Genomic DNA, 25,042 nt, shown 5'->3' on the forward strand with positions numbered 1-25,042 from the left:
ATCATGCACTACTCCAGCTGACTTGTTTCAGTGCTTTTTATCGATGTGCTATGGTCCTTACTCTAGTTAAAAATTTCAAATTTTTTGTGTACTTGTATTGAGTGGGAATCATAGTAAAAACAACAAAACAAGGGAGGTCATGTACACCTGCAGCTGACATTAAAAGTTCCTATAATCAATATACAACCGTTGGAGTTGAGTACAAAGGGAACAGATGATTTCCATTGTACTCTTTTGTGATAGACTACACACAAAGTCGTACACATGCTACCATACATCAGCACCTATGCATTGCAGCTACAGCAAGAAATATTGTACATACTGCTGTATGCACCAAAAAGCGCTCTAGCAGTGTGAAAATATCAAGTCCATAATTTCAACCATTATGTTTATATCAGACATCAGTTAGTAGTCAGCAGAAAATTGTAAAAAATTTGTAGCAACTTATATTATTGGAAGTATTTCAAATTGCACTGAAGGCCACTGCCAAGCCACCACAAAGGTATTGTGAGGCTGATTTCTGGTCACTATTTTTTCATGGTAAACTACAAACTTTTATGACCCTTAGTTACTATTCAGTACTACCATAGTACCATATAGCAAATGATACAGTTACAGTCTTAGACTAGTGTTTGTTACACATTCAGTGTCTCTTTGTGTAACAACTAACCCTGATCCATTATGTGCAATGGTTAGCATGTATTGAGTGTAATACATAAGGTGGTTTGTGTTTTTTGATGTAGTGACAATGGATATTGCAATAGGTGTAACACTAGTGAAGGGTGCAGTAGTGATTGATCAGATTAAAAATAGTGAGTGACTTATATTGTGTATTATTATTACTATAATAGGCATAGCTAAATATATTTGGATAGGGGGCACACTGGCCTCACTAGTAGTGTGCAAAGTATGCTTAGCATGTAAAGTATGTTCTCTCTATGGGGGTCTGGACCCCACAGAATAAGCCTTCTGTGATTGATTTGAAGGGGATTTTACATATAGTACTGACTGCTGTGTTAGAGTAGCTAACTGTTCTATTAAAGAATATTTACAAATGCGACTTGTTGAACGAAAGCCAGACTAGTTTCCATTTTTTTCTCAACTTATTTTTGTTGCCTAGAGAGAAAACCAATTGACTGTTAAAGGTTCAACCTTTTCTGATGAATACTCTTTGAGTTGGAGCTATTGCATTAGACAGCAGGACAATTGGTCTGTACAGTGACTGTATACATTGAAAATAAATTATACAGGTGTTCATTTAATCAACCATAAGTCACGGGTACAATAGGCTATGGAGTTAGGACTTATCTCAATGTGCTCACCATGAACTGGGAAATTTGCAAAAATAGGGCTCTGCATAGTCATACTGAGGTATTAACAAAGCTACAATACTATGTACTGAGACACAATACTAAACCATAATACCAAAATATTGAAAATACCCTAGTGGTTAATAGTAAAATGTACCACTCTGCGTGGGCAGTTCAAAGGTCCCGCCAGTGCCATAAATTGTATATGGCACTCTTGCTAACCACAGCGAGTGTATTATAACTTAGACTCTATTTAGGCTGTTTTGGTTGGGTAATAAATCTCATATACTCCACCTTGTTTTCTACCATACTCCACGCCTTCAGGAACAATATAACATATACTCAAAATCTAGGTTTATCCAATTGCTATGCATTGTTCACCTGCAGTGATTTAACGAGCGCTATTATTTTGTTACGTGAGGATGCATAGTTGCCATGGCGCTAGTATTATCGCAAGAAAACCAGCCGCTTGTGCCAAGCCTACAGCAGAAACAGCCATGAATGAGGTAAGTAATATGAGTGTAATGTGAAATAGAGTCTAAAGCAGTTATACGGGCACAATGTGGAGTTTATGAAATTTATAAACACTCAGGCCCTTAGTAGCGCCCTCGCTTTGCTCGTGCGCTGCAGCCCAGGCCTTCAGGTTTATAAATTTCATAGACTCCACATTGTGCCCATATAACTATTATTTATAATGCACTGGTTGCGATTTTGCAGACCGCAACGAGTGCATTATAAGTTATAATGCACCGACCGCAGTGCAATATACAGATATTGCACTGGCTGCGGTTTTGTGCAGCAATGCACAAGTGCCGGCAGCCGTGACCACTACGACACCTCACCTAATAGGTGGAAAGACACCTCACAGATCACTCGAATTCTTTTATAGCCTGACATGTAAAGGTCGATTGTGGGCCATAATGTCACCAATACGTATAATGTTTACTAAGCAGCCAATGCGATCGAAAAAGCCAACGTGGTGGCCACATTTCTAGTCTACATATATATATATATATATATATAAACGTACTTATACACCTTACTAGTCTGGTCCCATCTGAGCCCAGATTGAACTGTAGTCCACTTCGACAGTTACTCAATAAAACTATTATATTCTAAATAATACTCACCTTTATGTTCAATTTTGGTAACCAGTTTTGTCATGCCACCAGATTTGAGTTTAGCCAGTGTGAATAGTAAGAATTAGACTAGTACCATTTAGTAGTTAGGTTTTGTCTACTTAAACCGTCTATTAAATACCTTTTTTTTGCTTGAGAGAATCACTATGGCGATTAGTCTGGCTTAGTCTATATGGCGACTGAGTGATCACGCTGGCATGCTATGCACTACATGATGAGAGTCGAACAGCGAATGCAGGTTAGTGATATAACCCATAGTGTTCTAGCTTTCAATATCTCAGGTGGCTGCAGTACTGTAGAGCGAACGTCATCACAACGTTCGGCTTGATTACCCACAATGTATGTTAGAAACCTGGCCTTTATAAGTGTTACAGCTGTCTTGTTAGACTCTCCCCACCTATTAGGTGAGTGATACATAACAGTTATACAACGTGCACTCATGCTCTGCCTGTATAAACGCACTTGCCTTTGGGCCTCATGGCCCTCAGGCTCGTGTGTTTATATCAGGCAGAGCACTCGTGCCCGTTGTATAACTATATAATACAAGGAATTAGATGTTGTGGAATTAATGTGTTTACAGAATGGGTAGCTGAGTACAAATGTTTTAGCCTTGCCACTTACTAAATACCACTCCAATTTCACATTTGTTCCACAGTATCCTTTCAAGGGTAATACTTATATTTTGCGATATTATTTTAAAATAACAAATAAAGTTTTTGGCATTATTGCAGAGCCCTATGCAATGGTATAGTTTTTGACCTATAATTATCTACTCATGCTTTCAAGCAGGTAGGCTGTTAGAAATTGTGACAATGAAATTATAAACATGAACAAAGACACATAACTCATGTTTAGTTAATCTAAACCAAAAACAGCCAAGCTATAAAAAAAGAGTGCGGCCCCCAAAAAGACACATAACTCATGTTTAGTTAATCTAAACCAAAAACAGCCAAGCTATAAAAAAAGAGTGCGGCCCCCAAAAAGACCAGGGTGAAAAAGGATGTGAAATCCAAGGTGACGGCCAAGAAATGGCTGTGATGGTAGGTTGATGGTAAAAATTTTAATAGAGGTGTACCGATATACCGATACATATTGTATCGGTGGCCGACATGGACATTTCTACATATCGGTGGGAATTGATATTGCTGCTAAAAACCGATACGATACGCCGATATACAACTGAACTATCTTGAAGACACTGTCCAATGACCAAGCCACATTATGAATCTATATTTAGCTAACAAGGGTGAGAAACAGTAGTTATTTCCTTATCTAAAAGCAGTACGCTACGCGAAGCCATCTAAGTGTGTGGATAATTACTGTTTTGTTGTCACAAAGCTTACCAATCATACAACAAACACTCATAGTGGTGAGCCTGGGGGAACAGCAATAAGATGAACCGTGAGCACAGCATATGACAACCAGCCATCTCTACAATCCATTAAAATGCGGAGTAATCCGGACTAATCTTGGCAGGGGCATGTATTAAAAAATTGTGAGTGCCTTATAGTCTGAGCTGTCAATACCGGCCACACCACCATGGGTAACCAAGCATAGCCAATAATCTTAAGACTGTCTTCAGTAGTTTCTTCAGTAGTTAGAGTGAAGTTGAACATGGCATATGTCGTTCCTAAAATATAAATAGCTACACTTAGTTATATCGGTATATCGGATCGGTATCGTATCTGTTTCAAAATATTTAATCCATATTGGATCGGTTTAGTTTTTTTTTATATCGGTACACCTCTAAATTTTAATAACGCTGAATTTGTGTTGCCTTCTCCATGTTTCACTAGGATTCGGCACTAAATTCACCTGAATTGTCGTTACTAAAAATTTTGCCATTAACCTACTACCACAGCCATTTCTTGGCTGCCACCTTGGATTTCACATCTTTTTTCACCCTGGCCTTTTTGGGGGTTGCACTCTTTTTTTTACAGCTTGGCTTTTTTGGTTTAGATATCACTTCTTTTTGTATTGCAAGCCACACAACCTGCCATAAATTGGCTTTGGTGCATCCTTTTAATTTTTTTTTTCACTGCAGGAATTGTGGAACTAAAACCACTACGCAGAAGCAATTATGTGTATACCTTTTTGTCTGATTATATTTTACACTGAATGATATCACATATGTAATAAGGCAATTTCTTACATGAACTGTAGCTGAAACTCTCATTGTTTGTAGTTTGAACTCTTTTCAGGTTGACTTGTTTCTAGCTGAACTCTCTACATGGTGATCTGTTTCTAGCACATATTTCTTCAGGGTGATTTGTTTGTAGCTGATCTCTCTATAGGGTAACTTGTTTCTAGCTGATATCTCTACAGAGTGACTTGTTTCCAGCTGATCCTTCTACAGGGTGATTTGTTTGTAGCTGATCTCTCTACATGGTGATTTGTTTCCAACACATATTTCTACTGGGTTATTTGTTTGTAGTGATCCCTATACGGATCACTTCTTCTATATGATCTCTCTTCAGGGTGACTGCTCTATTAGGATGACTGCTCTATTAGGATGACTGCTCTATTAGAGTATCTCGATCTCGCATTTCCTACACTAAGTTGGATTTTGTGTTACAATTCTATGGCTTTAAGTCTGATTCTTCTACATCATTGAAGAGCCTTTCTAAGATGATTACTCCATCTGTACAGCGGTTTTCAAAGCATTACTCCAAGCAGTTTTTCTGGTAGGCGTGGCAAGTGGTCATTTTTTATTAGCTAATCTTACTGCTACACACTGTTGGTCTTTTCGCTGTATCTTAGCTCGATTTCTTTCAAACCACAAAAGGTTTGAGGTTCAATAGTTAACCTATCCACGCACCGATTTTCAGCTTCTTCCCATAAGCGGTTTACCCTGTAGGCGTGACAACTGTATTCCAGCCAAACTTGGTACCAAGAGGCGCCTTTATATCCCCCCTTCTGTGTGCCAAGGGAATCGGATAATGCATTGGCAGTTTTTGTAAATGCGCGAAAAGAGGAAGAAAAATAAGAGAGAAAAAATGAAGAAACTAAGCCAATTTTTGAAATCGCGTATCTCAGGAACACTTGAAGCGATTTCACTCAAATTTGGAATGTGAAGTACTGAAGTTGGCGGGTGTGTCCACAGCAAAAATCGTCTTGTTTCATCAAGGCAGCACAGAGCTACGGAGGTATGAAAATTGCGTTTTCTCTCTGTCAATATACTCACGGGTGTTGCGCGCCAGCTTCTTGGGCCGCACAACACACTACCGTGTGTCTTGATGGTACACAATGTAACAAACACAATCTTATTTTCCATAAGAGGCAAATCTGATGATTAATTTGAGTTTTGTTTGACTGTTTACTGGAGTGATTAAAATGTGTGTGTTGTAGAGGATCAAACCCCAATAATGAGAGACCTCAACAGATATGTTATCAACAAATATGCTGCTGACTGGAAAGATGTGGGCATGGAGTTACAATTAGATTTTGATGTGCTTAGAATTGTTGAACAAAATTATCCAAAAGTTGAGAGTCGTTTTCAAGAAACTCTGCACAAATGGTTGAAGTTAACTCCTAATGCTACATGGAAAACACTGGAGGTTGCTCTTACTAATGTGAGAAGACAGCAACTTGGCCTTGGTCCAGTTGATGATCTTTATAATGGTAAGAGAAAAGTACTACTGAAAATATGCTTAATTGTTGCCATTGTGTAGCTCCTAGCATAAAGCATTGTGACACCTTGGTTGACAACCAGTCAGAGATTGCAGGTGAGTAATATATAAGATACGTACAGAACATTTGCATGAGTACATGAACTTTGACACTATATGTTTAAAAATGCATTTTGATACATGATGCATGCTTAATTTTTGAGGTACAAAATTTTTATTGGGGGCACAGGAAATGATCTCCCCCATTTTTAAATACAGACACAATTTATGAACAGTCACCTACACTCATATGCATGTATCACAAAGAATACTCCAAATGCAATCCATCTGCAAATTTTCTTACTGAGTTTACAATGTTAAGATTCTTCAAATACTAGTTTTTATACTAAGCAGTAACTGTCTTTATATACCGTTGCTGTAAGGTCACAGTCAATGTTTGAGTTATAAACGACTCATAAACTACACTAAAGTTCGAACAATATAATAGCACTAGAGATTACAAATGTTTGTACAATCCCATGAATAATATAATGAGAAACTAGCCTCACAGTATCCTCACTATGCCTTGGCAGTATTGGCAATGTAGTGTGATCAATCCCAACACACCTTCAGTGTGACCCAAAATCTGTTTAATAAGTGTTTTGTAAAACTTTAATATTGAGTGGAATGTCCTGAATAACTGACCAACTGACAGATGGACTAATCAGCTATGTAAGTGCAACTATATGTAAGTGAGACCTCCAGAGAAGTGTAGCTCAATATGTGACTGGATCTGCAAAACTCCGACACAATCATGCTTTTTTTTTTTTTGAATTCCTGTTTAAGAAATAATTACTTAGGCAAATGCATGCTCTTGCAAACTTTTGGCCTGATATGGTAATAACTTTGGGAGTTACAGCCCTACAAAATAGTGACAACAGAAAAATTGATTTCTACAGTAAGTATAGGGAAAATAAATAAATTACAGGCCCTTACTAAAACGGTTGTGTATAACTCTCAAGCAGAATGACACACAAAGTTAAAATTTGCACCATAAGTAGGGGAATTGATTACTGGGTACGTTTTTTTCTTGTATCACTTTTCTTCACTACATACAAAGACAAAATTAGTGGAGAAAGATCAATCGTGAACTATCATTTTGATGTAGCATAAATAAATGCTCACAACTTTCATGTCCTTGTGTCAATTGCAATAAAACAAAGATTTTCGAGCTTCTCTTGAGTAGGGGAATAAGATGATATCCAGGTTTTTTTTGTTAGGCCCTATTGTCGCTAAGTGCAAAGTATTAAATGAATTATAAATTTTTTTCATTAATACGCAAGTATTTTACCCATTGTATTCAATGCTTTATACTGTAAATTTAGGCTTGCATGAATGTGTCGAGTTTTCGCAGATCCTGTCACATAAACTATGTGCTTGATTAGACATTGCTTCAGCCCTATATGTGCCTTTTGGCATATTGTAGTAGGTACGCACAATACTTCTTTGATTGCAATATGAAGGTTTCGATCATCAGGTAGAGCATCATTTGCTTTGTATGTTATCACTCATGTAAGAACTCATCCATAATAGTTTCATCGTGCCTCCAACATCTACATGTGGCTCTGCCTTTGTCCACGTGTGACTTAGCCTTTATAACACACATGGCTCAGCCTTTACACTACATGTCACTCAGCCTTTGCCCACGCATGGCTCAGCCTTTAAAGATGTCCTAGGTTTTGATTAAATAACAGCAATATGTAATTTGACCCATTTTTGTTGTTGTTCTTTTACAACTATTGTATATTTTCAATGTATATTACATGATATTTAAATAATAATAGAAAGTTTCTGCATAGGTAAATACACAGCCACACATGGGCAAAGGCATAGCCATGCGTGAACATTATTATGAAACCTACACCTGATCTCAAGGTGTCACAGTTTCCACTGTGTGCCATTGGTAGGTGCTGTGAAAGCAAATCTTAAACACTGGAATCCTGTGAGCAAGGTATTCCAAGTGGACCGCTTGTAGGAGACGGTATCCATGGAGGATAATGTCTCCACAATATTGAAGTGGCCAACTGCTGAGCTGTCAGTCCACAGGTCAAGGGATCTGCTGTATTACATGCTCTTGACCCTTCTCTTACTGTCTTACATGACTAAGCTGATGCCAATTTAAAGGCATATAATGCTGTCATTGCTGTTGTCTTCATATTACAACAATTCTTCACTGATAATATATAAATCTGCACTCAAGCAACTAAGCTGAAGCTTATGGCTGCAATTGTAGCAGCCCTCCTAGGTTCCTTTGTAGTGGACTTACATAACTTCAGAACCAGTATCTACGTACTATACTAGTGTGATAGTCAAATAGTTCAAAAGTAAGAAGAAACTGAAAACTTTCATTGACAGAATGAAACAAATTTTGCGAAGCAGCTGAGATATCTGCTGTGGTAGAAGCGAAGTAATGAAGTCTACTGAACGAAGCTTATTCACCAGGTTACTTATAACCAAGATTTGCACATTGTCCAACGACACAATCATGTCATGTGATAAGGTAATAGAGTCACACGTGACAGCTTAAGCTGTGGAAACAAAGTAATATAATATGTAATATTATTATAGTTACTTTATTTTATGGGTAATATGTAACTGTAACTAAATAGTTCAGTTGAAAGTAATATGTAATATGTAACAAGTTACTTTTAAAAAGTAATTGCCCCAACACTACTCCTTGGGTTGTGGGTTGTGGGAATTTCATAGAACCAAGGTACATATGTATGTCCTTGCAACCAGAAGACAATGGTGTAACTAACTCCTGCCTTATCCCCTCCTTCATATCACCACAAATTATGTATGTTTTTGTTGTTTTTTGTTGTGGCATAGTTGTAAAGTGTAACACAATGTGGTGAATGGGTAATAGCTAGGGCATGCTGTGTGAGATGTACAGTGGAACTTCTCTTATCTGGGCAGTCTGGTGCATACTACTGTCCGTATCTCAGAAATATCTGTAAGTAAGAATAACATGCTATTATGTTAATACAAGCAATGTTGTTATTGCTAGTAGTATGCAGTTTAGTGGGCAGAGGGGATAGGTAAAAACAGTGGCCCCGGACCAGGGGACCCGGGGACCCACGGAAATCCAACTCTGCTTGGAATTTTATATACTTCACAGTATTCTATACTTGTACTAGGTACCTCTGCAAGTAGTCTTGCACGGCCAATCCACCTCACGGCATCTCGCACAATGTTTGCACCAATTAGAATTATAAGTGCCTCTGAAAAAGTGTCTGAAGCTGACTGCATTAATTACAAGTCACTCGCAATTTTCATATTTGTTTGCACAATGTTTACTTTAGTAGCTAGGTGATATAATAGACTAGCATGCTCATTGTGCAGCGGGAGAACAATTACCAGCTAAGTCAAGCTAAACAAGTTCCAGCAGCTCTTCATACATCATGGTACATTTGTACAATGTTCCTAAACTACTCTAAGTAGCTAGGCGGCATAGTAGACTAATATGCTTACTGTGCAGCAGGCAGTGGTCTATAAATGCAATGAGCTTGAGTCACTTTTTAGAGGCGTTTATAATTTCTAATTGGTGTAAACATCGTGCGAGACGCCGTGAGGGGAGAAAAGGTGGATTGGCCATGCAAGACTACTTGCAAAGGTACCTAGTACAAGTATAGAATACTGTGAAGTGTATAAAATTCCAAGCAGAGTTGGATTTCCGCGGGTCCCCAGGTCCTTGGTCCCCAGGTACACTGTTTTTGCCTACTCGGGCAGAGGGGGAAGTCACTACAGAACATTCATGGTCACTCCCCTGGGCTGTAAAATTCCAGTATCACCTAGCAACCAAGTGGTATTAATTATTAGTTAAATAAACAAGCCACCAAACAGGTGAATAGCAACCTTTAGGCTCCCTCCTTGTGCTTTCATCTAAACCAAACTCAATAAACTACAAGCCACATGACTAATTTGGGGTAGTTGGAAAAGGTGAATACAGTCAGACATGGACGCAGACATGGATATTTTTAAAATACACTTTTACATTTACAAAACAGTTATCTTTCATACCTAACGTTGTTCTTACAGCAGCATTTGCTTCCAGACCCAGGTGTCGATCTTGTCATGGCACTTATCCATTTATAAGTGCATGTGCGGATAGACTAGCACTCTAAAGACCATAATATATATAGTGTTGTATATGTGCTTTAGAATCTAATTCAGTGTCATAGAGAGTAAACTGGCATGTCCCAACCTAATCTCGTAGGCCAGGTCCTTGAAACCCTCAACGCTTGGTATAAGCGCCTACGCCTTATACTAAAAGGCGTAAGATAGTGGATTTGGCCTGCTAAGCTAAGTTGCATGGGGCATATAAGCTAATTTCTACAATTGTATAACTATTAGACTTTAGAGTATGTGTACAATACTATAATGGTCTTTGGCATTCTGTGGAGTGCTGGTCTAGTCCTTCGCATGTGTGCTTATAAATGGATAAGCACTATGACAAGATCGACGCCCGGGTCTGGAGGCAAAGACTAAACAGCGTTAGGTATGAAAATTAATAGTTATATAAATGTAAAAGTGCTTTTTAAAAATGTCTGCATCTGTGTCTGCGTCTGATTGTATCCGCCTTTTCCAATTACACTCCAACTACACTCCAACTACACTCCAACTACACACTAATTTGGGCTGTCTGGACAATGGAGTTACCCAGATAATAGAGGTCTGGATAAGGGAGGTTCCACTGTAATTAGCTCTGTGTAATTTGAGAGTAACAAGTTAGTTTAAGGATATACACTCGGTATTACACTAGTCTACTTACTGCTTTAAATTATAAAAATAGGTACTTTATTTAATAAAGCATTGCTGTGTTACTGTCCTTATTTCATAGACACACAGATTGTTGTACACAAAGATAAGGATGTTAAATTAACAAGTATTCAGAAAATTGAAGTGGAATTTGCTAAAATGACTATTAAAGTGAAAGAAGCATTGTGCAAAGCCAACATATCTGTTGCTACATTAATTCAGCAGCTATGTGCAATTTCTACTGTAAATGCTAAAAAGATACCTTTGTTTGATGAAGATGTGTTTGTCAAGATAACATCCATTGATGAGCTATGGAAAATGCTAAGAAATTTTTGGACAATTTTTGATTATGACATTCTGAAACTAATCGTTGAGATAACTGAGTGTGAGTGTGAAGAAGTACAGAAAATATTTGATAACTTTTTGTCAAAAATTGATCCTTCTGCACTAGATGTTGGTCTAGTTCTTCATTGTGAAGTGTATGAAGAAGAGAAAGGGGTCTTGAAGCCTCGTTTAAGAATAAAAGTCAATGTAGAAAAATGTACTGAAAGTATCCAGTGTAAAGTCAAAAAATTGATATCTGAAAAGTTTGATTTAAAGAACTATTCACTTGTGTTTATAGCCATTAAGGAGGGTTGTGTTGAACTTGTTTACTACATTTCAAAAGCAGTAGTATTTTATTTGTTAGAGTGTACAGTTACTGCCAGGATGATGGTTGACTTTGCTAAACTGAATATTGTTTTCATCCAGATCAATGATATGAAACTAAGTGTGCCATCTCAAATCACCAGTATGGTAGGTACATATAGTACTGTATTTGTGTAGGAATAAGGACACACAGTAGTCTCTCGTGCAGCCAAGAAAGCCGGCATGCCATACCACGAGTATATTGACAGGAAGAAAGAAAACAGCTTTTTTACAGCTTTTTTTGTGTGCATAGCTCGATGGCCTTCTCCAAAGCACATCATTTTTGTATAGTTGTCCGCCAGGTAAGGTAGGCCACACTGCAAATTTTGGTTAAATTCGCAATAGCCATTTGTGAGACATGGGTGTTCAAAGTTTCAATTTAATTTCTTCGGGTTTTTTCTTATGCTGTAAGGCTACTGGGGCTTCGATTTATTTTTGCACACTTTGCAAAAATTGCTATAAAATGTAAACATGTAATTTGATTGCCCGAATGAAGAGTGTGTAACGGTGAATTCACATGCCAAGTTTGCTGTGAATTTGATGATTATCTAAGGAGTTATGAGCATTTATTCGCGTAAAAAAATGTCTAACTTGTGTCATGGCTACAGGGAAAACTGAGTATGGGAATAGCTCGAAAATTGGTGTGTACACACTACATAGGCTGATCATTGTAGCAGTGCCTTTTCATACGTAGTTCGAATAGCAATAGAGTTACAGCTACCAAGTTATAAAGTAAAAACCAAACAAGTGTAAAATTACTGGATTGATATACGTACTCAGTCTTTGCAGTGTAAAAATGTTGCACAAAAAATCTTACCAGAGTTTGAACTACACTTAACACCTGCATCCTTATCCACTGAACCACTGCTATCTTGGCTGATCACCTTGCTTAATTTCTGCTTTATTATGAAATTTCTACTTTAAATCTGCTTACAAATAAACATGTAATTTCATAGATCTACCAATAGAAGTACTAGATTGTTCTAGAAATTTCTATGTATGTTCTATTAGAAATCCTCAAAAAATGTGCATTCTATTATAAGTATGAAGTAAAGCATGCAGTACAATACATTTATAAGTCTGTCTTCAATAATCGCCATTGTGTCTGTATAGAATAGTCAGCCATAGGCTGGTTTTGAGGCCCAATAAAGTACAAAAAGAAGTGAGATCCACACAAAACAGCCAAGCTATAAAAAAGGCGTAGCCTTAAAAAGCCTGAGTGAAAAATATTGTGAAAATCAAAGATGGCTGCCAAGAAATGGCTTCAATGATGTTAATGCTAAAAAAATTTGATAATGGCTGTGTGTATTGTTAAACTTTATTAGCATTCACATCATTGCAGCTATTTCCTGGCTGCCACCTTTAATTTCACAACTTTATTCACCCAGGCTTTATAAGGCCGCACCATTTTTTCAAAGCTTTGCTGTTTTGTGATGGATAGTATCATATTTACATATGTAATAGTTATGCCATTGCCACAGTGGATTTGCCATGTCCTTGGTGCTGGAGCACTTTTGCTTGGTCTTACAATAGTGCTGTGAACCTGCAGAGTTTACTAAAACTGGTTATTGGAAGGTGAATAATTGGATATTGTTGTCTGTTTGTAGATTAGCAGACATGATGGTACTCAACATGCCTGTTGGAAGCTTTAGGGTGGTACCAAAGTGACCATCAACATCGGGTAGTTGGAAAAGGCAGACACAGACATTGATATTTTTAAAATACACTTTTACATTTACAAAACAGTTATCTTTCATACCTAACGTTGTTTTTACAGCAGCATTTGCTTCCAGACCCAGGCATCAATCTTGTCATAGCACTTATCCATTTATAAGCACATGTGTGAAGGATAGACTAGTACTCTAAAGACCATATAGTGTTGTACACATGCTCTAGAAATCTAATTCAGTGTTATAGAGATTGAGCTGGCGTGTCCCAACCTAGTCTCGTAGGCCAGGTCCTTGAAACCCTCGACGTTTGGTATAAGTGCCTGCGCCTTATACTAAAAGTGGATTTGGCCTGCTAAGCTAAGTTGCATGGGGTATACAAGCTAATCTCTATAATTGTATAATTCTGTATTAGACTTTAGAGCATGTGTACAACACCATATATTCTTTGGCATTCTGTGGAGTGCTGGTCTAGTCAATGGAAAAGCGCTATGACAAGATTGATGCCGGGTCTGGAAGCGAAGACTGCTGTAAAAAAAAACCTTTAGGTATGAAAAATAACTGTTATATAAATGTAAAAGTGTTTTTGAAAATGTCTGCGTCCACGTCCGTGTCTGCGTCCGATTGTATCTGCCTTTTCCAACTACCCCTGTCTTACAATAACAGTTATTACAATCACATATTTACACATGCTTTGAGGTTATGTTATGATGTTAACATTTGTCAGCAGGGGTAATTTATGGTTTACCAAGTGGGTGGGCAAAACTGGTTTAAAGGCTCCTTAGTCAATAATTGGCTTGACTTAGGTAATACTGGTTCGCAACACTATCATACAATGCCAGGCTAATGCTGAGTAGCCATTTGTACCTATACTAAAACAGCAAAATGTTGTAAAACGATATGGTCCCCAAAAACGCCAGAATGAAATCAAAGTGGCAGCCAAGAAATGGCTGTGATGATAGGTTAACAGCAAAAAAATTTAATAGCTGCAATTCAGGTAAATTTCCTCCAAGGATTCGGCACAAAATTCACCATTGCCAGTAACCTATGTACAATCACAGCCATTTCTTGGCCACCACTTTTAATTTCATATCTTTTTTTTCACCCTAGCCTTTTGTGGGCTGCACCATTTTTTACAGCTTGACTGTTTTTGGTTTAGTTTTGTAATTACAAAGCCGGTCATAAACTAGCTTTGGGGCTTCCTTTTTCTTTACTACAGGAGTTGTTGAACAAGACAAAAGATGTATTTGTGTGTGTATTACTAACTGACTTGTAATATAGACAGAGTGACCTGTAACATGTCTCTACATTCTATATGGTAAGTTGTACACCCTACAGGGTGTTATGTTCCTGAACTCTCTACATAGTGACTTGCTATGTAGCTAAACTGCCTATAGAATGACTTGTTAGGAGCTGCACTCACTATATGGTGACTTTCAACATAACTGAACTCTCTACAAAGTGATTGTAATTGTAATGTACAGGTTGACTGTTTTGTTGTAGTTAAATTCTCTACAGGATGGCTTTTTTGCTGTTGAGCTCTCTGCATGGTGACTTAAAATGTTGAAATGTAGCTGAACTCTCTACATGGTGACTTGATTATAGCTGATCTCTCTATAGGGTGACTTTTACTAGCTAAACTCTTTATAGGAGGACTTTTTTGTAGCTATGCTCTCTACAGGCTGACTTGTTTATAGCTGAACTTCCTACATAATTATAACTGAACTCCCTACACTCTACAAGGTGAATTTTTGCAGTTGAACTCTCTACAGGGTGTTATATAGCTGAACGTCCTACAGAATGACTTGTTTGTAGTTGTACTCACCTTGGTGACTTTTAATATAGCTGAACTCTCTAGAGAGTGACTTGTGTAATAAGGGTGACCTGTTTGTATTGAACTCTTTACAGGGTGATTTGTTTGTAGCTTAACTCTGTACAGGATGACTTGTTTGTAGGCTGAACTCTCTACATGGTTGTAGCCGAATTCTCTACAGGGTGACTCACTACCTACTGAATGTATGGTGACTGTACTATTAGATGGAGTATCTCAATTTACATGCAGTTGGTCTTTAAAATGTTTTTTTTTTTTGTTTTTTTTTTGCATGAATAATTGGTCATAACTTGTTGATTGGATTCTCATCAGAATTGGTACTGAGGATTTGCTTTAATAATTCCTTAAAGTGTGCCAAATATTTTTTCGGCTGATTGGAGTACGAATTTGTGTTTTATTTTGCAAAGTATGCAAAAAGTAAAGAAGAAAGAAAAACCTGAAACTTTGTCTGGATACAAATACTTGAAACTAACAAGGAGAAAAATCCTGATTGCCTGGAAGATTCCTGTAAGCGTTCGAACATTAATCAAATGGCTGCAGGTTCGAAGCTGCCCAGATCCAGTCATGGGTTTTTCTCCTTTCTTCACCTTTTCAAACACGCTTTCTATAACAACTTTAAACAGGCTGTAGGACCAGGAGTCCTACAGACCTTCAGCACTTGTGCTGTAAAATCTTAATGAATAAATAAATCTTGGAAATGGTTGATTTCCTTCAAATTTGCTATGTGGACTCCTCTACCTGGCAGACAACTCTATAGCAAAATTGGTTCCAGGGATCATGGAGCTACATATTTTTGAAAATTGAATTTTTTACAGTGTGGCATACTGGCTTCTTGGCCCACATGGCACACTACCATGTATCTTGATATTTCAATGTTAGAAAGTTCATCAATGGTTTGCTTTGGTGTCTAGCTGGAAGTATAATGTGGTTACTCTTTAAGATAGAACCAGCAAACTAGTTAGTAACCTATGGTTATTTAATCTGAAAATCAGGAAAATGAAATTAAATGGAACAACAAATTATTTAATGGGAAACCAAGAGCAGCTTGTAGTTACACACTTGCTTATACCAAGCTAAATTAATCAACCATGTATAAAATTTAGATCCTATTTGCTATTATTTATGTAGCTAGTGAATTAGATTATAGTTTGCAAATAATTTTATAAATTCATAAAATACCTTGCTATGCACTGCTAAGGAAGCATACTCTTTAGATCATAAATTCCACACAGAATTATCTTTTATAGACCAGAGTATCTCTAGAGGAAGCCTCAAGGGTGTTCATCATTCTCGCTTGTGTAAGTATGGAACACACTTCTTTCACCTTGAAGGAATTCATTATTTCTGATAGCCTACAAGACTAGATACATTTTTTTATGTCCATCTAGCCCATTGTGAGAGGCATTAGAACATCTTCAGGAACTTGCTTCACCTGTATTCAAACTGGTATGAATAAACTGCTCAAAGCAAGTATAGACCACTGAAGCAGCTGAAAGGGGAAAGCAGCATTGATTACAACTATCTAATCGTTAAATCTTTATACATATCGCATAGTAAATGTTGATTTTTAGTGGCATATGGTAGTAGCCTCTCAATGTAAGAGGACTAGCTAGCTACCATCGTATAGGTATGTACGTAGCTTGTACAAGATTATTTACCTGGAAGGTTAATACGTGCAGGCTCTATACAGCATTCCTATCTCTTATAAGGCTGCTTTTAGCATAAAGCATTTTGTATAAAATGACAAACAAACTACAAACATACAAACTTTCTGAAAATAATGTAGAAAACAAGGTGTGTGCCCACGCAGTCTACTGTGGTGCATGTCTAGTTAAATAAAACATTATACAAAATATCTTTTTGTGATGAGATTTTTGATATTGTGATTTGTGGAATCCTACTATTAAGCACTACTGCATTAAAACAACGTTGACTTGAATTTATACTAAATGTTAACATGCTTATATACTTATACAGGATGAAGTGTTTGAGTGGTCAAAGCAAGTTTCTCAAACAGATCACTGTAAGTAACTTTTGTGTGTATCCTACTGTGTATGGGCAGATGTAAACGCACAACTACAGCTAAACTTCCTGCCAAGTATGTTTGAAACACTATGCAGGGCTGTAACCCCAGGGGCAGTTTGAAGAATTTGGACGAACATTTTCCAAATAAATATGTTTGGCAAGCTGGCACCCTTATTGGCAGAAAAGAGAAGGACTATATAAGGAACTGAAATCCACCCTTGGTTTTACTAATTTGAATGGAGCTAAGCCCCATCCCAATACCCCATGAAAAGCTGAAAATCGATATATTCTAATAGAACAGTCATGCAAACACTCTAACAAAACACTCACACATCATCAATAAAATACTGTATATGTGATCACAGCTGAGCAAAGATCTACATAGTATATTACCTGAGGTGTTTATCTGAATAATGTGTCATATCTTGTTCATATGGCTATCAAGACGCATGGTAGTGTGTTGTGAGGCCCAAGAAGCCAGTGTGCCACACAGGAGTGGGGGGAGGGGTATATTGACAGGAATAAAGAAAATTCAATTTTTACACATATGTAGCTTCATGATCCTTCATCCAAACGAGATAGTTGCCTGTTTAGTACAGCAGTTTACATACTGAAATTGCTTCAGCCATCCAGCAACCAAAGGGCATGGTTTATTTTCTTACTCTTATCCTTATTTTTGCACACTTTACACAAATCACTATAAAACAAAAATGCAATGGTGTAGCCAAACCCGGGCAAGCCAGGGAATTTGTCTTGGCATCAGACTACTTTGTCCCACCAACAGCCACTCACAGAGCAATCAAAATATGAGCTGGATTAAAGTTAGCTACTCCACTATTGTACAAGAATAGATAGCGTAATTTACACAATACTATAACCATGTTATTTTCGCCAATTTTTTTTTCTTTCTGACTATATTGTTGATGGACAGAGATGAGGTTATCCAAGGGATTTTCCCTACAAGTAACTTGATTGTATACAAATAATAGGAGGCAATAAATAGAAGCAAGATCATGTGATTATAAAAAACGGCACAGCTTTGTGACAAGGAGTGAAGGACGAGGATTGGTATTAGCTCTTCCAGTATAGTGGGATGGACAGTTAACAACTTGTGTAATTATCAGTATGGTCAGAGAATAGAGGTGAGGTAGCCTTGAGATATTTGAGGCATTAGCACCTGCCTAGCCATGTAAATACTACCTGGTGATAATTCAAACAGTACGGAGCACTTGTTCAGTCAGCAATTGTTTTCTTTTTGTTTCTAAGCTGACAACTCTAGTGGCACTGGCAAGGCATAGTCATCACATGATACAACACTAAAAACATCTTGTGCTTTAATTCAGGTTTCTTTGTAGTCTGAGATATATGAATAAGAAGGCAAATATCTAGCTAGTGTTCACTTAGAGTGAGGTTACAGTACATTAGTCATCTTGCATACGGTAGGGTAGGTAAACTATATGTTGTGATGCATACACATGTTTTAAAATGCTGTAATGATGTCCATGTGGAGATGGGCATGTGTATGTGTGTTGCATGATCGAATGGCTTTCCTGCCCAATGTCCTGGCATGACAAAAGTCCACTGCAAATTTAATGCTTTATCAGATCAAGTTGAAATTTGATTGCTAGACCTATAGTATGTACACATTGAGCTGGATCATCAAAAACATTTAACAACTCATCGATGCATTTACACACGATCTTGAAATTTGGTTCATTTGTAGTACTGTGCTTGACCACTAAAAATATTTCAAAATATTTTCATTCAAACTCCTAACACAATATTTACAATCAAGCAAAATTTTCACCATACATTTCCTATGGGAAGCCATAAAATTACACTATCCATTACAATCCTTTCCCCAACTTGTAAAGGAGCCTGCTACACATGTCTGTTATTGAAACTTTTACTGTCACCACCATTTGGTTGGCTGAAATGTTAATTCTCTTGATAAAAATCCACTTTTCATTTTTAGCTGTTTTTCAGGATCCAGCACAGTTTGTACATACTATATAAAGGGGGCTCAAAGGTGAATTCAGTACCAAGACTGATGCTAATCCAATCAATATTTTATGAGTTATAACCAATTATCCACATAAAATAAGTTCGAGTTTTTATCATGCCTACAGAGTAAATTGCTTCAAGGAATGAGTTGAAAATAGGTTTGTGGATAAATTAACCATTGTAATATTAACTTCCACCTTTGATTTTAAACCCTGGGTATTTAGAGGTCACACTACCTTTTCACAGTTTAGTATGTGTTGTCATCCTGTTATTATTAGCTGAAATAGCAACTACATTAATGGAGTTGGTAAAAGGAGCAGAAGTGATTGATCAAATTAAAAACAGTGAGTAACTTGTGTTATAGCTATATCACATAGAGTATGACAAACCTGAAGTAAACAATTTTACTGGGATATAGTGTATGTGTGTGTGTGTATTTGTGTGTGTGTACGTGTGTGTGTGTGTATACATGTGTGTATTTGTGTGTGTACGTGTGTGTATGTGTGTGTGTGTGATGATGTAATAATAGTTGTACACATGCACTATTGTAATTGTACGTGTTTTGCTAATTGTATTGTTTATATGATGAGTGTGTGCTATTGAACTAAGTGTAGAAATATTTAACGTTACCTCATTTGGCGATGAGGATGGCTACTTCAGTTGGCCCCTTCAACCCAACAAATGGTGAAGTGTGGACACATTACATTGAGCATTTGGAATACTACTTCCTTGCCAATGGAACCATGGCGGCTGATAAGAAATGAGCCATACTTATCATTGTCATGGGGTCATATGCTTACAGGCCTCATATCGCCAAGCAAGCCATCTGAGAAGTTATTTTCTCAGATCGTGGAAGTATTAAAGGACCACTTCCACCCACACCCTTTAGAAATCATGCAGAGGTTTCATTTCAATTCAAGAGCGTGAAAGTCTGGTGAAAAAGTGGTAACTTACTTAGCAGAGCTTTGTGACATAGCAGAACATTGCAATTTTGGTGCTTCATTGGACAGTATGCTTCGCAACAGGCTTGTGGTGGGAATTAATGCTGCTGCACTGCAACAATGGCTATTATCTGAGTCACAGTTGGACCTTAAGAAAGCTACAGAGATTGCTCTAGCTTATGAAACGGCTATACAGGACTCTAAGATAGTAACAGCACACCATAATCAGTTAATCCGATTTTCAACCTGCAGCGATCATGATCTTCTGGAACAACAGGCACCAGTAAACCTTGTTGTCACTGTGGGAAACCCAATCACAAAGCTACTGAATGCTATCATAAAGAAGCTGTTTGTAATAGCTGTAAGAAGAAAGGACACGTAGCCAAGATTTGTCGAAGCATGCAACCAACAAAGTCAGCTCATACTTCAGGAAAGCAACCTACACATTTTGTTGACCATGATATAGATGAACAAGAGCAACCAAGTGAGTACAATCAAATGTTTACTGTTAATACCTGCAACAACACCAACGAATTAAATAATTTTTTCAATGTTACTATGACAATTGATGGTCACTCAGTTGACATGCAAATTGATACGGGCAGCTGTTCCAGTTATATCAGTGGACACTTATGAACAGCTGTGGCCACAAGGAAACCCTACCCTGAAACCTATCAAATTTTTACTACTTATTCAGGGGATGTAATGTTGAATCCCAAAACCAAAAATGCCAGCATTGTTGATACACCAGGGCCTACCTTATTAGCACAAAACTGGCTTTCATATTTTCAACTTGACTGGCCAACAATAAGTAAGCAAGTGCTATCACTACAGGACAAAATTCTCAGCCCCGTCTTGATTCAGTTCCAAGAAGTTTTTCACAATGAGCTAGGCACCTTTACAGGCCCCAAAGTCAAACTAGCTGTAGATCCACAAGCACCACCCAAATTTTACAAAGCCACTTTACCATAGACAATGCATCATAAAGTGGAACAGGAATTTTAAAAAAACTTACTAACAGCGGGAATTGTACAGCCAATCTCATTTTCTGAATGGGCTGCACCTGTGGTAATGTGACAAACAAAGCATCCTCTTATGTGGAGACTACTGTTTAACTGTTAACCAAGCTGTCCAGTTGGATCAGTTTCCAATTCCAAAAACTGAGGACGTCTTAGCTGAACTGTCTGGCGGAAAATAATTCAGTCCTCTAGATATGAGCTAGGCATATCAACAATTGCCATTAGATGATGAGTCTAAAACTTTAGTGGTGATCAACTCCCACAAGGGTCTGTTTGCTTACAATCGTTTGCCTTTTGGGGCTTCTTTGGCCCCTGGCATTTTCCAGCGAACAATTAAGAATTTGGTTCAAGATATTCCCAATGTGTTGATCTACCTCGATGACATCTTGGTGGCAGGCAAAACTCCCAAAGAACATAGCCATACCCTAGCTGAAGTTCTGTCTAGATTGCTTAACCCTTAAATCCACATAATTTAACTGGATTTATACTAAATAAATAAGCATGCTTTGTACAAAGTGCTGTAACTTTTGAAGTGTCCATCCTATGGCCGTGCAATTTATGTCATTCTACTTGCGATGTAACAAGGATTAAAATGATACCTAGGGTTTTACCCTAACGCTAGATGATGAGACCGAAACTAGCCATGGAAAATAACTCTTTTGGTAAGGAAACACACAAATCCTTCACATACCTTTGCAAAATGGTTGATAACTTGATGGTAGTTGTTTCTATCACCTTGCAACAACTTCCAATCAATTCGTCTTGAAATTTTCTATCAGGCCATATATAACTCACATGAGTAAACCCACAATCGAAATTAAACACGTGGAAAGAATTGTGAAACACGGAGACATGACTCATCGCTTCACAACAAGTAAGCCCTGTAGTTATAGTGTTAATTTAACCTTCTCCAAGTAGCCCAGTGAACACACTTTTAATCTATGTGTATTTGTAGGCTGTAAGAATAAATTACCCCACCTAATGTGTAAACATGCATTTCCCAAAAGTTCTCTGTGGGTTTAAGCTGGCTTAAGATTAAAGAAAGATAAATGTACTTTCATGACAACATTAATGCAATATCTTGGTTATCAAATTGATGCTCATGGTATTCACCAGACAGAAGCTGAAGTTAGAGCCATTATGGAAGCCCATACAGTGGAACCTCAGTTATCCAGACCCCATTTATCTAGATTCTCGGTTAACCGAACTATTAGAGTAGTGAGTATTCTATTAGGGTAGTCAAAAATACTGATATTTTAAAAAGTTTTCTTATGCTATTTTATGGTTATTTATACACAGTTTCAGAGATACGGACTTTTCAGACTTATGGACCACACCTGGTCCAAGGCAGTGCACAATATAACATGAAAATATTGTTTGGACAAAATGGCCAACCAAAATCAGTTTTGGTTAGCCATTTTCAAATTTAATTGGCCATTAAAAAAAATCTGAGTGCTATGCACACTGTGGTGTGCAAAGCACACCCCGAAGTGTGTAGCATGAGCTAGCTTGGGGGGGGGGGGGGGTCTGGGGGCATGCCCCCCCAGGAAATTTTTGAAAATTAAAGCCTCTCAGATGCAATCTGGTGTAGATCTTGGTAAGTTTTAGAGGCTGTGATATGACATCAGCTACTACAGATGGATAGATCAGAAGTCAAGCTTTATTGTATTTGCACAATTAAAAAATACAACATAATAAGTATTTGTCAATGAATATCGCGATACAGTGTATGACTTTTTGTTACAGGGTAGTTAGCAGCTATATAAACTACAGTGGCGTAACTCGACTTGCACCGACACCAGGGCCCAGTGCAGTAAGTTGAAGTTGCATTCACAAGTAACGCTATTAAAGTAGAGTCATTAATCGATTCCCGGACGAATTTATATCCGGACACCTGTAGCAACCAAACAAACGGCTTCATAGCCCTGATATTTGCAGCATAGGAGGACATATGTGTTGGCACTTTACATACCAAAAATCACTCCAATCGGTTGAAGCAGGTAGGAATACAAAGCCCACATGTCTGTCCGAAAAAACGATCGATTACCGGACAAAAAAATCTATATCCGGACAACAGCTCATAATTCCGCAAGGAAAGAACCGATTGCCGCTAAACTCTAGTATATATAACTTTAGTCTATGTTAGTACCGTGATAAAAATTTGGAGTCTGAAATGTACACCAACTGGCAGATACAGCTTGCTAAAGTTCACCTACTCCAACAATCACTATTTCCAGACACTTTATATCTAGCAACTATATGCTTTAATGCATCTGCAGTCAGGCCCGTAGTCAGGGGGTCCAGAAGAACCGCCCTCTTAGAGAATAGGTCCACAATTTCAGCACAAAAGGTTCACAATGTCAGCAAAAGGTCCACAATTTTGTTAGCTATACAAGTCCCAAGTTTTCAGTAGAAAAGTCCATCAGCTGTAGTTTACTAAATACCACTATAAATAAGTAGCAGTAGCTATATATCAAGCTAATTAATCTCGAATTAAATGCTCTGGGTAACATATTCAGTAAATAAAAGATCGAGATATTCTAAACGAGCAGTCAACCACTCTAATAGAACAGTCACCTTTACATTTTCTTTTAAAAGCTGAATGTAACTACTTAATTTATTGACAAAACATAGTGAGATCATCTAAACTTCATTAATTGAGGAATTGAGCCACTCAGACCCCCATGAATAGCATTCATATCTTCATGTAATGCTATTGCTCATATGTTGAAGAAAAACACTACTTTGAAATGGATTGGATTGAAAGATAATATGGCAACTTTGAAAGAGAAAGATATAGAAACACTTCTTCAAATAATACATGAATTGTCTTGAAGCACTCTTTGGCCTACTCCACTGCCCTGCTGATAGAGCACTCAAGCTCCCATCCATAATTATCCACTGTGACACTCCAATACATTTAGGCACACATGGTATAATTGCAGTAGCAGTAGAGATATTTGCCAGATGTAATCTATATATAGCTAGTCTTGAGCTTGAGTTTGCTGCTTAAAAATTGTGCTATTTTCATTGACTAAAATACCACAAAATTCCAACCTTTTTAGTATCTATTTTCAAACTATTTCTTGGGGGTATTTCCTCAAATGCACCTAAAGTCTGGGTATGCCCTATGCAGTGCATTACCGCTGAATTAATGGAAATGCTTATATTGATATTGTTATGTTACATTGTCCCACTTCAACTGTTTTATGGGCTACATGTTTGTCATTTAGCTATGCAGCACAGAGTCTTGCTTATAGTCACCACAGTGTTAATTCTTCATATGTGCAATTGCTGCACTTGTTCACTGGAGCCATACATGCACTTGCTTATTGGTGCTTAGCTACTCATGGCTAAATAAGCAAGTGCATGATTTCCATTATTCAGGTGCCAGTGGTCTCAACTGCATATTAGCTATACAATTCACCCATGCAATTGACAGGTACATGTATCCTTGGTTGAAATGTATGCCATAGCTTTTAACATGAACAAATGCAATTAATCATAATCTTGTTATGGAAGTTTGGCTAAGACCTAATTGTTGCTAAGTTCACAATATGCAATACAACAGTACAGAGTTCTCTGAACAGAGAAGAAGTCAATTGTAAGTTCCTGACCTATTTCCACATGCATGATTGTGTAACCAAATACGTCAACCAAATAATTCTTTAGAAATGATACAAAGAACATCATTATTATCCATTAAGAATAGATTTAGTACTGCCAAAGGCCTTTGTGCAACAAATGCTGGCCACCACTGCAAAATTCATAGTGTCTCAAAAAATTATGGCACAGAAATGCAGTGAGTGAGTATAGCTATAATATAACCTCTCCAGACCTGAGCTATCAGTATTTACTTGACATACATATATACACGTTATCCTTAACCTGTCCACACCAGAGGTACCATTGTTAAATTTTTTTTAGAACTTTGAATAGTATACTTTGTTAGCTGCTTGGCAAGTTACAGCAGTTTCATGACAAAACAGATTT

The 25,042-nt window shown here is 37.5% G+C and overlaps 1 protein-coding gene across 2 annotated transcripts in view; it reads left to right on the forward strand.

Annotated features, from left to right (window-relative positions):
* The window catches only part of LOC136249264 (uncharacterized), an 81,096-nt gene that overhangs the window by 17,359 nt on the left and 38,695 nt on the right, over positions 1–25,042 (forward strand). Inside the window, exons 2-7 of one of the 2 annotated variants that reach the window (XM_066041223.1) lie at positions 744–812; positions 5,798–6,070; positions 6,121–6,174; positions 10,958–11,670; positions 17,038–17,083; positions 19,368–19,433. In XM_066041223.1, coding sequence (XP_065897295.1) covers positions 744–812; positions 5,798–6,070; positions 6,121–6,174; positions 10,958–11,670; positions 17,038–17,083; positions 19,368–19,433 — 1,221 coding nt within the window. The remainder of the gene's footprint in view (positions 1–743; positions 813–5,797; positions 6,071–6,120; positions 6,175–10,957; positions 11,671–17,037; positions 17,084–19,367; positions 19,434–25,042) is intronic. The other variant, XM_066041224.1, reaches the window with a different exon arrangement.

Source organism: Dysidea avara, chromosome 3 (genome assembly GCF_963678975.1).
Source record: "Dysidea avara chromosome 3, odDysAvar1.4, whole genome shotgun sequence".
Lineage (NCBI taxonomy): Eukaryota > Metazoa > Porifera > Demospongiae > Dictyoceratida > Dysideidae > Dysidea > Dysidea avara.